Source organism: Vanacampus margaritifer, chromosome 20 (genome assembly GCF_051991255.1).
Source record: "Vanacampus margaritifer isolate UIUO_Vmar chromosome 20, RoL_Vmar_1.0, whole genome shotgun sequence".
NCBI classification, from domain to species: domain Eukaryota; kingdom Metazoa; phylum Chordata; class Actinopteri; order Syngnathiformes; family Syngnathidae; genus Vanacampus; species Vanacampus margaritifer.
Genome location: NC_135451.1, coordinates 3,818,671 through 3,835,212, shown reverse-complemented (window position 1 = coordinate 3,835,212; position 16,542 = coordinate 3,818,671). Strand labels below are relative to the sequence as shown.

At 38.7% G+C, this 16,542-nt stretch overlaps 1 protein-coding gene across 2 annotated transcripts in view; it reads left to right on the top strand.

The window, feature by feature from the left end:
- The window catches only part of cntnap2a (contactin associated protein 2a), a 340,351-nt gene that overhangs the window by 196,829 nt on the left and 126,980 nt on the right, over positions 1–16,542 (top strand). For both annotated transcript variants that reach the window (XM_077553952.1, XM_077553951.1), the window contains exons 11-15: positions 196–358; positions 2,753–2,859; positions 4,647–4,766; positions 8,833–8,948; positions 16,360–16,444. In XM_077553952.1, coding sequence (XP_077410078.1) covers positions 196–358; positions 2,753–2,859; positions 4,647–4,766; positions 8,833–8,948; positions 16,360–16,444 — 591 coding nt within the window. The remainder of the gene's footprint in view (positions 1–195; positions 359–2,752; positions 2,860–4,646; positions 4,767–8,832; positions 8,949–16,359; positions 16,445–16,542) is intronic.

Below are 16,542 nucleotides of genomic sequence, written 5' to 3'. Positions count from 1 at the left end.
ACTGTCACATCACAACCTACCAGAATTTTGTTTTAAATTAACATTTCAGTATTGGTTTTGTTAGCAATGTGCCGTAAAATGTAAAACATTTGTCTTTTCTTTAATGTTCAAATGATCACTCCCAAGCAGCCCTTTGTTTAAAACCTAGAAGATTATTACAGGTGTCTTAACCTTATTAATTTGCTGTGCTTGCAGGGTATTTTCTCCAGACTTTGTTCCCACCCTCTCAGCGCTTCTTCCAGGGTTGCATGCAAGCAATCGTAGTGGATGACCAACCAGCTGATTTGCATGCTGTGGAGAAAGGCACAGTTGGAGCGTTTGAGAATGTCAGCCTGGACATGTGTGCCATTATAGACAGGTAAGATATAGTGCACACTTTATAGTTTTTGCTATTGGGCTCAATTTCAAATTTGGTGTAATAGTGCCGACATCGTACATGAGATTTCAACAACGTTCCAAAATTCTGTCCCTTCTTTGTCGTCAATAATTTTGCATTTCTCATTTATGTACTTTAGATGTCAGAAGCAGGTTGTAAGTTTAAGTGTAAGTCAGCCTTAAACATTTCTTGACAATATTTTATATGTGACCTCACTATTCTGATTAATATTACATTTTGGAATATGAGTTATGAAGCAAAATCCAGCAGTTTTTATTTATCTCAGGGGGTGGCCATTTTGCCACTTGTAAGTCGACTGAAGATGACATAAGTGTTGCTCAGGTCTCAGATAACAACCAATCAGATCACAGCTTCAAAAAACAAGTGAGCTGTGATTGGTTGTTGCCTGAGCCCTGAGCAATATTGATGTTATCTTCAGTCGACAGCAACTGGGAAAATGGCCTCCCCCTGAGATGGATAAAAACGGTTGGATTTTGCTGCTTACCTCATATTCCACTAACACAACATTAACCAGAATACCATATTTAGACTAGTGGGGCTGCATATAACATATTGTCAAATTTTTTTGGGGGGTTGACTTAACCTTTAACACACAACATCTGATATCAAACAGAATAAAAGCACTCATCCATTTTTGCTGGATAAAATTACAATTTAAAACACTCAACTACAGCTTGTTGACATGTAAATGACCTTAAAAAAAAGTTGCCATATATATATGTTTTATTCAAAATGAATTAAAACTTGAAACAATGTCACAGTTCAATCTCTTTTAACCTCCAAGAGTTGTGATTTTTACCCCCAAATAATTGTCCAATGATCATTTAGCTGGCATTAGACAAAGAAACTTTTTAGAATCACGTAACGTGATTCACGTTGCCAGGGTCAACAAGACAGAAGCGAAAAATTAAGTTATTTTTGTGCTGATCAGAACAGTATTTTCTCTTCAATAATTTGTTTTGAAGTGAATCTTTTCAATATAACACAGCACAGGCAGTCAGCACCAGCTTCGCCAAATGGTTGGACATTTACTGACATTGCTTGATTCACATCAATTTTGTGCTCACTTGAAGAGGCAATGTTTGCTACTTAAATTTAAGCTACACATGGGGCTTGGGTGTACAATGCAGTGTGGATTGATGGAAAACCTTTTTCAATATGAACATTTTAACGTCTTGTTATCATTCTAAAACCATGTTTTATACTGATTGTTTGGACCAGCTTTAGTACACTAACTTTGAAAGCAACTTTGAAAGAGAAAGAAGCAAGCAGAATGGAAGTCATAAAATGTCTCAACAAATTTCCTGTCCTTGCTGTTCACTGTGTTGTCCCTTTCGATTGCTTAAAAATGTTGTGTGGTCCTGCAGTACATGTGGTGGGTCTTATTGCGCCGTGGAAGATGAATGAGTGGAGTGCCACTATAGAACTAATCAGAACGTCTTTGAAGGCTGCTCAATAGGCCTGTCTGACCCACGTTTGATCAATGCTAGTCCGCTGTGGGATGAGGCAAACAGCACAAACACGTACGAGAAAAGCCCTTATCCTAACCTAACCCTCACTATATCCACCAATGGTACTGTACTGTATAGAATAGTATCAGAAGAAAGCTATACTACATTGGTAGTTTGTCATTCCCATGTTTGTTTACGAGATTTGTAAAATATTATATTTTATATCCATATATTTGAATGTACTGTAATTAATTTTAATATCAGATGCTTTGCATTTATATCCTGCTCCTTATTTTTATGTCCTGTACCCTATTTTTACACCCTCTACTTTTTATAAACAGTAGTTATAAAACATCAATCTGTAAAATAGCAGATTACACAATATTATACTGAGACGAAAACATATAGATCATTTACAGAAAACTAGTTCAGTTTAAAAAGATAACCAATCAATCAAATATTTTGTTAATTAGTAGTCTGAGCAGATAAGTCCAGATAATGTCTTTGAATATTGGGAAGATATGTGGGGCCAGGCCGTGTCATTTTTCCATAAGCCAAAGGGAGGCCGGACACATATATAGGTCAGTGGAGGTCAGTGGAACTCACACTTTGTTGTCGAAAAACATCAAACTGCCACGGAGACAGGCAAACTTGCTAAAGCAGGATGCGCGTTTGGGAGCAGAAGACTGAGGAAATCCCCAGAAAACCACGACCTAGCAGGGAAGTCAGGGGCAACCAGGGTTGTCAAAAAGAGCAGTGAATATTCTGCCCATGACTCAGTCATTAAGACATTACATTCTTATCATATACTTTGTTTTTTACATAAAGTTGGGAAATTTTCTTACACTGATGAGTCATAACACAACACATTAAAAACCAGCCATTTTCCCACCCTCTGCTGCAGATGTATGCCTAATCATTGTGAGCATGGTGGTCGGTGTAAACAGACATGGAACAGTTTCAGCTGCACTTGCGATGGAACAGGATACACAGGCGCCACCTGTCACACCTGTAAGTATGCATGTGGTTTTGTGTTCACCCATGTCATGGCCATATGCATTCTTATCAATGTGTGCTTTTTTGGTGTCTAATTAATCAAAGCATTTCTTCCACCAAAGTCAATTTTTTCCACAAAGGAAGGGATGAACTTTTAGCATGTTGTATGCACTTAGTTTTGGGGGTGGAAAGAAGACAAAGACCAGAGAGATTAATACCGCTTTACTTGCATTTGAGAACTTGCCAATACCGAATTGTGTTATTTGATAATGTAATTATGCCTTGTGATTGTGATGAAAATGAGTTCAAGTATTGTTCAGAAATTACATATAAACAAAATACAGCAAACTGACACTAAGATGCATGGTGTTACCTACAACGCTGTTTCATCTGCACAACAAAGTGTGTTTTCACCTGCAAATGTCACTCTAAAGGCGACAAGATCAGTTTTTGTTATGAGCGCATTAGACGGTACAATACAAAACACAAACGGGATATAAACACCTGAATATGTACTTTGGTTTACTTTGCTGTTTGCAGCCAGGTTGGCATTGCAAATGAGTATCAGTTCTCATTTGGCTAACCTTTGTAAACAAATGGTAAGTAAGTAAAACATGACTGAATCATAATATATGTTTGTGCATTTTCTGCAATGGTCAATTCGAAATAATGTCTTGTTTGTTCTTGAATTTTTTTTTAAATAATAAAAGGTATGGAAATTATTTTAAAAAAATTATCGGATTCATCAATTACTCAAAAAGAATTATTGACAGATTCATAGATTATTAAAATAATTGTTATTGATCAGCTTTAAATCTATGTGAGGTGTATTGTAATTGACAGCAGAGAACTCTAATTGGAACACCCCTAGACAAAACCTTGGTAAGTGATCACAGATAGACGGATCACCCTTCCATCAGGATGCAATTGGATGCTGAGTGGTCAACATTTATCACATGATATGATGTTATACGATGTTATGAGATAAATTGTCATGCTTTTTACCATTATGACTAATGATAATATTTGTGTATAACATAAATTACTAATAATCATGTATATGTAATAATGTTATTTGCTAGTAAAATATATTAGCTATTAATGGCTTTTCCCTTAAAAGTAATCATTACATTGAGGTAAATTTTAAGACAATGTTTCAAATACACTACAGATTTGAGACCCCTGAGTTTCCTTTATACAGCAAGTGTAAAGGTATATCATGCATGGTTTGTTGAATCTAAAGTTTGATGGCCTCTTGGAAAGAAAATTGTGTGTAAGACAGGGATCCGGTTCAATAAGGAGAGAATTCAAGGATAACAAATAAGAAAAGAAAGAACGGAAATGTAAACCATCATAAAACATTGAGAAAGAAAAACATTGCCTCCATCATGAAGGTTTCACTCCAAGAAACACTCCCACATCTCTGGTAATAACTCTTCCACTCATCCGTATCCTCAATGTGTGTGCGTGTGTATCATCACAACATACCATCAATGTGTGTCATAACGATTGCCAGACTGTGAGGCAAACCAACACTTGACAGGCTCTGCACAGAAGCTCGAAAACTCAAACTTCAAAATGATCTTATGGATGTATTGGGGGGTATGGATTTTCTGGAACATAATGAATCTTTAATCCTTTACATAGACAATAAACTGGTACTTCTGAAACATTTATTTTAAAGTTGCTATAACTAATAAAAGTTACCTGTTCACCGTTACAGTCATTATAGGTTTCATAAAGACACTTGGTGTTAATACTACATAAATGTAATTGCATTTTTTTTAATCTGTTTTTCCCAGCTATATATGAGACATCATGCGAAGCCTATAAACATTTGGGCCGGTCCTCTGACACTTACTGGATAGACCCTGATGGCAGCGGACCTCTGGGCCCCTTCAAAGTCAACTGCAACATGACAGGTTTGTCAGGCAGCGTGTATAAATGCACATCGTTAACCATTTCTTCTGGGAGGGAATAGTCGCTCGGTGTTCTTATAACCCTTTACCTAGCATTTAATTTTTTTTGTTTAACTTCAGCCCAACAGCATAAAGCAGACCTAAATCTGTCTCGTCCACACAGGGCTTGAGACTGCCAGCAAAATGCTTGCAAATACGGCCAATTTTTCAGTGTGCTGGTAAAAATTCCATCTGCTCGCACTAGTATGTAATTTAATGCTTCCTCTGTGATCGAACTTTGTAAAATGTGGTTGGAAGTTGCCATCTTTTTCACTACTTTAGCCAGGCGCCTCCTCCCTTGCACGCGCCCATTGCAATGAAAAAGCGTTGTCTCCTTATCTATGGGTGCGTTCAGAAATATACTCCGAACACGCTCTGCTCCTCTCCAAGAAACTCAAGAAGTTCCGTTCAGTTATTTAGCGTATTGCAAAAATAGAGGCAGTACAGACAGAAACAGACGTTCTTCTATGCCTTTCGGCTTCAGGGCAAAGCTTGAGAGAAACAAATAACGTTAGTAATTTGTTTCCTGACGTGTTAAATAAACAGATAGTAGATGATCACATTTAGGCTCTTTTTCTGTTTTTCAGTTTTCAATTATTGAGAGAAAACTGGGGAATGACTCGTTCCCTTTCAACTAAGATCGCAGCACTAATTCTTAGTGAGGTTTTTGCAACATGTGCGTGAATATTTAAAAACTGTGAGACTCAAAAATAAATTCACAAACATTCAACAATTCACGAGCAGAATTGAATACATACAAATGACAGGTCATGAAAAATGCACACACAACACAAAAAAACCCAAAAGAATTGTGTAAATTGTGGATAATATTTGTTCGTCTGAAAAATACATGAAAAATTGCAGACATATTTGTGTGAATAATTTTGAGAAAAATCTCTTCCGCTACTGTAAAAGCTTAACAAAATAATGTTCACGAAAAGCAAAGCCTTTGTTTTGTTTCTTTTAAAATTATATAAAATAATCAAACTGATTTGTCAGCCGCTGCTTGTTGCAGGCAAACATTTTGTTACAGTAACTTATTTTGCAAATATATCCTCTAATATATCACTGTCAATCTTATGTCTCTTAACTATAAAACAACTATATCAGCAAATATGGTCGTGCTGTACCTCCCACCAAAAAGTATGACCAAATCCTGTGCTGATGAGATCGAGCAAACTAGACCATCTGAACTTTATTTGGAATTAACTACAGGGAGTCCTCGTGTTACGACGTAATCAACCTACGACGTTTCGACTTTGTTACATCCGTACCTCGTCCGTAGCACCTTCATTTAGGTGAACATTTCCCACTTTAATTACTGTTAAAGTTGTGCTGTTGTTACCTCCAGTAAAGGGCTTCCATTAAGCAGGTCGGGTCGCCGTTATGCGCGTCACATTTCCGTGTTTAAGTTTCCAAACTCCCCTTTGCCGTCCGTCAGCAATGAATGTCCGTGCGAAAACTATTGGAAAATATTGGTTCCGGCATCTTTCGGATGCCGCAAATATGTTTTTTAAATACGTATTACTGTACAAAGTATTTTGACGTAAATATCGGTGAAATCCGACTTAAGTCAAAATTCAGGTTACATCGCCAGCGTGGGAACGGAACTTCTTCGTAACTCGAGGACTCCCTGTAAATCTACTCCATGTTTTGGCTAGTTTATCATGTTTCATGTCATACAAAATTTTAACAAAACATCATATTCTGCATATCAAAAAATAAGGATAATATGTCGGCTCCCTTAAAATTCCGAGTGACACTTTTATCTCACATCCACAAATACCCACACATTTTACGTGCTTGCTTTCAAGTGTGTACACACACACATGCACAGAGTGGAATAATTAGATGTCCTGGAACAGCACAGCACAGGAAGAGCAAAGGGGACACTTTTCCTAAAATGTCACTGCACTCCACTGGTTTAACCCCTTAGTCACAGTGAATTGCACCCTCACACACACACCACAGAATGTTAAGTTTCACATTCCCCTCCGGAAACACACACCTTTAAGACATTCAATCCAGCCACAAAGCCAACGACACACACGCCTACCTTGAGTGGCAGTATGAGTGAGCAGGGATATGTCTTGAGTGACAGGCTATGTTACCCGAGGACTGAAGTGTCTATTAAACCCTGCGGTCTCTGAGCTGTAACTTGCGTACATCGGAAATAAATTTACGCTTGTGACAGCTAAACTGTCATTTATTGTGCATGTGTGTGCTTTCCCAAGTAAAACATCATGATGACCTTGACCTTGATGACAGAGGAAGACAATCACACTTTGCCACAGCGTGGAGATTAAATTGTTAAAAACTTAATGTCAGAAGCAGTGGTTAGCCACCCTTTTTGTTCAGTATTGTTCATTCTGTAATCTTACCGATTCGACATGTCATCATCAGTGCTCTCTCTCTTTTTTATTCTTTTTCTTTCTCTTTTTCTTTTTTTTTTGTATGTGCGTGAATATGTGAGTGAGTATGTGCATGTGCGAGTGTGTGTGTGCATATGTGCGTGCGTGTGAGTGTGTGCTCATTAATTCACCTAAAACCTATTAAAAATCCCATACCGTTCACCTAAACCGAATACTTCAGAATCCAGCTAGCGTCGTGATGTTGTCAGGAGACCCGGGGAAGGATCAAAACAAAGAAAGAAAAGTGAAATCCAGCACCGACCAGACATCACCTACTACCCACTGGGTTACCAACCAGAATCTTTCACCAACCCCAGAAACATCTCAATTCCAACAAATTAGGGAGACCTCAAGAGACCAAAGGAAAGACTGTGGAAAGGAAGGAAGGATAGATGAAGCAGAGTGAGATCCACAGACATCAGCCTCCACCGATTCAACGACCAGAGGGAGAAGCAGATTGTGTTCGAATTTCGGTAGATGCTGGTGTGGTAGATCTGGCATGCATGAAAACCTCCAACAAAGATGGGAGCCGTCGACCCCAGCCAGGACAGAGCAAGCACAACCCCCCTGTGCCCCCCAGGCTACGGCAGCGCCAAGGCACAATCCCCGGCCGGAGCGCAAACCCAGGAACCAGGAGCGCCCCCCACAACAACATGGCCCGCGCCCCATGCCCAACGCAGCAGAATGGGGCATGGCAGACCCGCCAGGCACCCCACTGGCCCACAGCCCCTGCTCCCCCCACGACACTCCGGCCCCCCACCCACACCCACCACAACCCAGCCCCGCCGCACCCAGGCCCCCAAACCCCCAGACACCGCTCCCACCTCCAGCACCAAGCCACCCGTAACAACCCCCCCCATCCCCCCAACCAAGCCGCCAAACACCACCCTGACCCCACCCCACACCCCTGCAGCCCCCCAAACCCCGGGGAGCCCCCGTACCCAGGCATCGTGCCGGAGAGGGGCCGGACAGCCGAGCGGCGAGGGCACCCGCGCCCACCTCACCTCCAGCCGCGTGGTGGGGCAGAACACTGGGGGCCGAAGGGGAGATGGGAGCACTGGGAGATGGGCGGCACCCCCGAACCCTAGGCCCAGCGGGGAAAGGCCCCGGTGGTCACGCCAGCGTACCTAGTGAAAGCTAACCCTGTTACTGAGTTCGCCAGCTCGCCGATTGGCGAACTCTACCCCTACACCGTTGATGTGACCCCACCCAGTGTATATACAAGTGTGTGTGCGTGGTGCATTAAAATTAGGAGTAAGTGAAATGGAGCACAGGGAAATGATATCCCCCCGCTCCGATCTATCTGCTTCCCAGACGTGTCAGTGAGTGTATGTGGTAAAAATAGGGGGGGCGTGGTGGCGCGGCGGGGATACAGATGGGGGACCGCAGCATTGCTTAATACTGGTTAGCCAACGTTTCTATGCTGCACACAAATGTATTAAAATTTGATCACACGTCCTACGTGTGCAGAATTTATATTACAGTAAAATAGACAAATTGGAGGGAAATTGGAATGGAGCTTATCATAACGTTCAATATTAAGATGTGACAAAGTAGAGTACTGTATGTCTTTACAATACACATAATAATGTTGTACAATTGTGTGCGTGTTTGTGTAGAGGACAAAGTATGGACCATAGTCCTGAACAACCTTCCACCCAAAACAACAGTGACTGGTTCCAGTAGAGAAAGACGGACCATCCTCCAAGTCAACTACAGTGCCTCTATGGACCAGGTAGAACATACACACATCCCTGCTATGAAGTATCTGTCTTTGGTTGCATCATCAAAAATATATATATTTTGTTGTTGTTGTTTTTGTTGTGGTTATTGGTTGTTGTTGCCCATCGGTTCTACTGTTAGTACTTTTAGTTTATTGCATTGAGATACAATCTACTCGCTAATTTTATTTAGGATCTATCTGTTATCACGTATGTGATCTATTTGTTTTGGTTCGTCAGTGAGACCTCAGGCGCTGTCACAGGCTGCTACGCCAAATCAACATAACCACTAGTGACATTTGACTCTATTCACCGAACAGACAGCCAGACAGTCACATGACTGCACACAGCTCCACGCAGAAGCAAAGTTTTCAAAGAAAATAATTTAAATGAACGAAGTATAATCAGAAGAGGCAGAACACCCCTGGCTTCATGTTCATTTTACAATATACTGTATTTACCATTAAGACTATGAAAAAGAAAAACTATTTACTGTCAGCATCAGAGCAGCGGGTTCATGTTCAGTAAAATTGCTCCTCACTTTGACTTTTGACAAATGCTTATGCAATTTTGGGTTACCTCTCTAAAAGGAGAACCACCTGGGCCTTTCATCTCATGGAGAATTGAGCACCTGTGGTCTGAAAATGCCTTTCTCAGAGTGAAAAATGAATTCTAGCATAATTACAGTGGCAGTGCCAAATGCTTGACCAAGTCTAAAAGCAGTCAGCTCACTTAACATTATGGCCAGCAGAAGTGTGTATACAGCACGTTTACAAGAAGAGATGTCACCATAGGCAACACAGATTTTTGTTTTGTAAAAATGTATAAATTTGCACATATGTTAATAAAAGAAAAATTGGCACAAACAAGCTACGCTGCAAGGAGTAGAGGTAGAACTGACACAGTAACTCATTTGGTAATAAAGTAATTATTTGGAGACTACATTTTTACTTTTACTTGAGTCGTGTTTTTTAAAGTACCACGTCTGGTCTCATTTTTTGGACATTTTGCCACCTCTGGTGGGCTCCTCCCTTGTTACCGGTACATTGGTAAACAAAAGCCACACTTCTCATTGGCCCACCAGTTTACACTTGTATCAGTTGCAGTTATTGCAAGGGCGAAGGCAAAGAATAGTCAGTGGGGTGGCCAGGGTGAGAACAGTGGTCATTTTGTGGTGGCATGTAACACTTAACATGTATAAAATCGGCATCTATAAAACATGGGAATAATAAAGGCCCATATACACTACAACTTTTCATTCTTTTTTCAATTCTGGCAATCATTGAATTATCAAATACACATCCAATGTATTAGCTACATGCAATTATGTTATCAGGCTTACTAAGTTTCCCAACTTTCTGTGTTACTACTATCCCGACAGTATATATTTAGCTCAGCAAAACTATGAGATTATTTTATATTCAAATATCAGCAACATAGGCAGGCTGCAAAACAGCCTTTTAATCATTAATGGCTCATAACAAAGAAATTGCACATATTGAATTGAAATATACGGAACACCTGCAGCACCATATAGTAAATTATAAATTAAAGTGTCTTACAAGAGCTGCATTCTGCTGGTTTTGTGGTTGATAGAAAAGTGATTCACAAAGTCTGGACCTCAGGCCCAGCGATTTGATCATCTTGACACTACAAATCAAATTCAGAGATTGAACAAAACTTCCTTTTGTTTTTAATTTAAATTAACTTAATTTAGCCTGAATCCCATGATGCATTGTTTCCAATGGTAGAATCCTGGTCGGTTATTGTGCCTTTTGGTAGTGTAAATACTTGTGATATAAGGAAGCCGCGTGCTAATCTAACAATATGTCACCCATTTGTTGCTATGAATGCTGCTTCTTCCACTTCCATTTCTTGTACTACTTTCTTTTACTGGTTGTCAAATACTTTTACCACCATTTTCTGGCCACCGGTGGCAATGCACCCAAAATATTTAACAACCGCCAGAAGAAAGTCAATATAATAAGAAAATGGGGATTTTGGGTGCCAGTCCAAGCTCTCATTTTAATATTATACAAGTCGCACTTGAGTACAAGTGGTAAGACTGCCAAACTTTGAAAAAAAAGTGTGACTGAGGTCTGAAAAGTATAGTATTTATAGCGAAAAGGTTACATGCCCACATTTCCATAGTGAACCTGTGTGCTAGTTATTCCTCTACGAACACTAAACATAAATACTTACATAAAGTCGCCTACAGCTCTTTCCAGGGGACCCCTCCCAGTGGAACGTGGCATTCTAAATAGATGCCTTCTGTATTCCTTCCTGCCATGAGCACCTCAATGCATGTCCCACCAGGAGGAGGCTTCTGTGGTTGAGTTAAACAGATGCCTACTGCCACCAAACTGCACCCCTTCAACGCCTTGGATGCACTTTGAAACGTGACCAAAAACAGTTATGAACATAAATGGTGACAATGGACACCATTGGTGGAGTCCCAACTCTCACTGGAATTTGAAGCCAACTTAATTCTGGCAATGTGCACCAACCTCTGGCATTGGTCGTAAAAGGACTGAACAGCCCGTATCAGTGGTTTGGTAGCCCAGACTCCCTCCACCGGTGTCCTTTTGGGACACGGTTGAACACCTTTTCCAAGTCCCCAAAACACTCATGGACTGGTTAGGCAAACTCCTATGCACTCTTCAGAACCCTGCTGAGGGTGTAGTGTTGGTCAACTGTTCCGCGGCCAGGTTTAAAAAAACAACAACACTGATCCTCCTGAATCTGGGATTCAATTTACAGATGAAGCCTCCTCTCAAGCACCCCTGAATAGGCCTAACCAGGTAACCTGAGGAGTGTTCTCCGAGGCAGCAAAAATATTTTGGGGAAAAACTTGCCTTGTATGTGTGAGAAAAATTCCACTAACAAAACGCAATTCTGGACAAGAAAATATGTGACAAAAACACACACGATGGGGGTGGCCAATGGGGTGACTAGCTAACTGTTTCAGTTGTCATGGCCACCCCATGCCACTCCCTAGACCAGCCATTGGACTATTGGTCACATGTATTGTTTGCTTAACAAGCTGTTTGATGAACAATTTGTTTTGCTATGGCTTACTTACATATTAGAAAGAAAAAATATATATGTTTCATTACAACCTCGAGATGTGCTTGTTATGTTAAAATGTTCAGAATATTGCTAGGATAAGAAACAAACACAAAAACATCATCGATTAAAAGGCAAATCAAATGAAACTGGGTGGTTGGTTTTGTGTCTGGTGGATTGCATACAGTGTCACATTAGCAAATAGATTAGTGTTTAATATATTGTGCCTGCAAAACTGTGACTTCAGATTTCCTCCTCTGCACAGTGATACAACGATTTGGTACTTTTTCGGAATCATGGCAAGAGTGACAAGTTAAATTTGTACACAACTTGGGTAATGCTTTGTGTGTGTGTAAAAATTGTATGCATTTTCATTTTCATATGGAAGACAGTTTTTTCGACAAGCTTAATGGATAGTAATAAAACAAATTGTTGTTCCAATACCATGTGATTCCTCTTGAGACACACAATATATGAATCATGTACTGTAACTATGGCAACAGCAATGCCGCTAACCTGCCATCATCGAGCCCAATAAAGCTCACTGTGTTTCTATTATATTTGGAGTCGTTGCCAGCATGCCTTTTGAAAAGTGTCTGATTTAGGCATGCAAGCATTGGCTTGGCAGAAAGTGAGGGAGTACTTTGGTGGCTGATGTCGCATGCAAATATCAAATTTACAGCCAACCACAAAGGAAGTGGCAGCTGATCATTGTGCTGGCAGCTGTAATTTATAAGACCTGTCAGCCGATCCCTCCCAAATGGGAGGAAGTTCCACTACAAGAAGTGTCTCCTGCTACTTATTTCATTTATTTTTAGTTTAATGTGCTACTTTTTTAAAGTTTTTTTTTTTTTTTTGCTGAATATTTTTACACACGCATCACCTGACACATAATTTCCTAGGATCTAGGGGTGTGAATTGCGTAGTACCTGACGATTTAATCCATGTCACGATTCATAGGTCACGATTCGATTCAATGCCGATGAATCCCAATAAAAATCTATAAATTGATTATTGTAATTTTTTTCTTTTTTACTCAAATTTAGAAAATACTAATCAGTAAACTTGTATATGTACACTGTAAGATTTGTATGAAAATGCATTTATTTATCTGAAACTTCAGGCTTATAACTGAGCTACTGTATTTAACAAACAGATTGCAGTCTGTTTCATGTTTGAACAGCCCTAAAATAAAATATTAAGGCTTAATGTTCCATTAACAGAACATTCTTCTATGCTTAAAGTGTGAACCCTAACCTTAAGTGAGATGTTTTGTTGAATATTTCCATCAAAAATTGATGTTTAAAAATCGATTTGGCCGCATATAGAATCGATTTGAGAATTGTGCACTGTAAGATCGTGATATACTGTATTGAAAATGTAATTTGGCAAAAACAAATATACGGCAAAATGGTGCATGTTACGAGGATTAATGTGGAGATACGGACAATTTTAGACAGTTCGGACAGAATTTGTCAATTTTTAGATTTCTCCAAAAATAGCCTCCTTGAGGTCTCTAGTTTCATTTCATTTTTAGCCTAGCTGCTCGCTAGGCCGTGCCTTGGACTGCAATTTAAAAACAACCCGGATTTCCTCGCCTCAAACGTCATTCACAAATGATTTATATAAATGTTGTGAGAATAAGCGGTTCTGCTAATGGATGGATAGATGGACATAGCAACCAAAAAAAGTTGAAATACACCATTTAGCACAAAAGTAAACAGAACAGTCATCCTTTGGAGCAGAAGCTACTGTATACATTGTCATCGGTCCGGATACCAGCGAATTGTAATGCAAACAGAGATAATCTTAAATTCCGGCATCTCTTTCCTAATGAATTGATTTCTACTTTTAATTCAAATGACTACATTCACACACAAACCATGTCCACTGAATATAAGGGTGAACTCGAGCGGGGGAAAAGCCGCAATGCCCTCGCAAAGCAGATTGACAGGCTGTCACTCTGCTCTTTCACTCACAGCGAGTTGGGAATTAAAAGTTATGGCATGCCCCAATGCCTTGTATGTAATGTAGGCTAATGTAATAATGTATTGTAAATACTAATGTAATGTTTTGATCGCTTTTGGATGTTTTCAATTTCATACGATGCTGTACACACTGCTTCATTGATGCGTCACAAATGAGCCATCTGCCTGCATTGCAAATATCACCACACGTTTTCACTTTATGCTCTTTTAAGTGAAAGGACATTAAAATAAAAAATAAAAATAAGATATGAAATTTGAAGATGAAAAATGATCGTGATAGTCCTCCTTAAGTGATTCACCCCGACACCCACCCCAAAATGCACACAGGACATGTTGACTTGTAAATACAATAGTGTTGTGTTCCTTGTGTATTACTTGGGGTCGGGCAAAACAAAACAAAAAAACCCTATTAAACCGTGATAAAATTGTTATTTTCTTTATGTGCCCAAAAGCATTTGAGATATAACACCCATGATAAGTTATCAATAAAGCTCGTATCACAGGCCAAACCAAATGGTAAATAATCTTTTAATTTAAATTAAATTTCCCACTGTGGTAATATGACCGCATTTAAGCAAGAAAAAAACACAAGGAGCAACAATAAAATAACCAGAAGATGGAATGTAAGCTGAATGTGATATTTAAAGGCTGATGTCATCTGTTGAGAGGTCAAACTTCATAAAGTTCTAAACGGTTCAAATCTCGGACAATGGCCTTGCCTGCAACTGGAATTGACTTTCCACTCATATTTTTACAGTTCCTGAAAATATCAGGTTAATATCTTTTTCCTAAGGTACTGATTGCTATGGACATTTGAAAGATGCAAGTACCAAAACTTTAAACCCGTTTTTTCTCAAAACCTTCCAACATTCAAATTGCTGTAACTTTTTTCCATTTTTGAAGTATGTCCCTGTATTATATATAATTTTCAAGGGAATTAAGTGTAGAATTTGAATATATGAATATCTCAATTTTGATTGATTTATTTTTTGGGCACATGAGCACCCTTTTGCCAAAGCCAATCACATATGTGTGTGTATATACTGTATTAGAGCTGTCAAACGATGACATTTTTAAACAGATTAATCACATCTTAGAATTTTGATTGATCACGAACAATCGCTTAATTAAAAAGGCTTTTTATCAAAAAAAAAGGTGCCCGCCAAATTTGAAGAGCACCTGTTATGTGCTAATTCTTTTGACATCTTTAACATATTTTGGTCCATTGCACACGCTCATCCTCTTTTTCTAATCAGTTAGTTACTTGCATAATTTAAAATGGAAAAAAATTACCCCAATATTTTGACATGAACAAATATTCTGAATGTCATACACAAACATTTATCAAATACTTTAATTTAATGCATGTAGTTATGTTTATTGCTCAAACACAATCTGTGCTACCTTTAACATAACCATCCGCTGTCAAGCTAAAGGATATCTGGGGTCAGAATTAATAGTGTGATTAATCTGTGATAATACATGATTAATGCAATAATTTTGTGTGACTAATTAATTTATTAGTTAACGCTTTAACTTTGAGAGCACTAATATATATATATATATATATATATATATATATATATATATTTACTTGAAAATGTTTCTTATTTGTCTTTAAAAATAACCATTTTATTAAATTGATAGTAGTTGCGTCAGTGGTATGTGCTTACTAGGGATGGGCGAGTACCGATACCAGGTATCATATCAGGCCGACAACAGGCCTAATTTCAAGGTACTTGTGAAGGTGGGCCATACCATTGATTTGATACAATTTTAAGGAAAATTGATACATTGGGATATCGTATAGGTCTTTCTTTATCTGTCATTGTTGTTTGGGAAAATTTTGTGTATCAAAAGTGCTATTGTATCAGTACTTGGTATCGATATCAGCGACTACACAGCTAAGTACTCGTACTGGTATCGGTCTGAAAATAAAGTGGTGTTGACCATCGCTAACATTATGTTTGTTTGATTTAACTTGATTTAAAAACTAGTTAGTCATCAATTTTGTTGCTAAAAATGTATAATCTAATGATGTAGACTGTGATTAAAAATAATAATAAACAAATACAATAAATTAATTAATAAATAAAATACCAATGTGACACTCATGTTGCCTGAAAACAATTTTGATTAAATAAAATGTAATTTTGTACTACATTCTCAAAAAAGCTTTCACTGTGCATTCGTAGGCAATTTTCTCTGTTGTTTAAATGGCACAAAACATCTTTTTAATTATACTCTCTTTTGTTACTCCTGTAATTTCATGTTCCAAGCAAAGCTAATTAAAACAGTACAATTCCTTTCATAAATTTACCGGCCTGATAACATGTACACACACATATATCTATGCTCGTTTTGTTTGCAGGTGACAGCCATCACCACCAGCGCAGAACACTGTGAGCAACAAATCACATACAGTTGCCGTATGTCCAGACTGCTGAACACTCCAGGTACGGAATTTCTATTATTGGAACTTTCAAGCATGTATCATGTTTTGGTGTTTTAATGTGAAATTTGTGACAACACAGAGGAAGATGAATTCTAATAA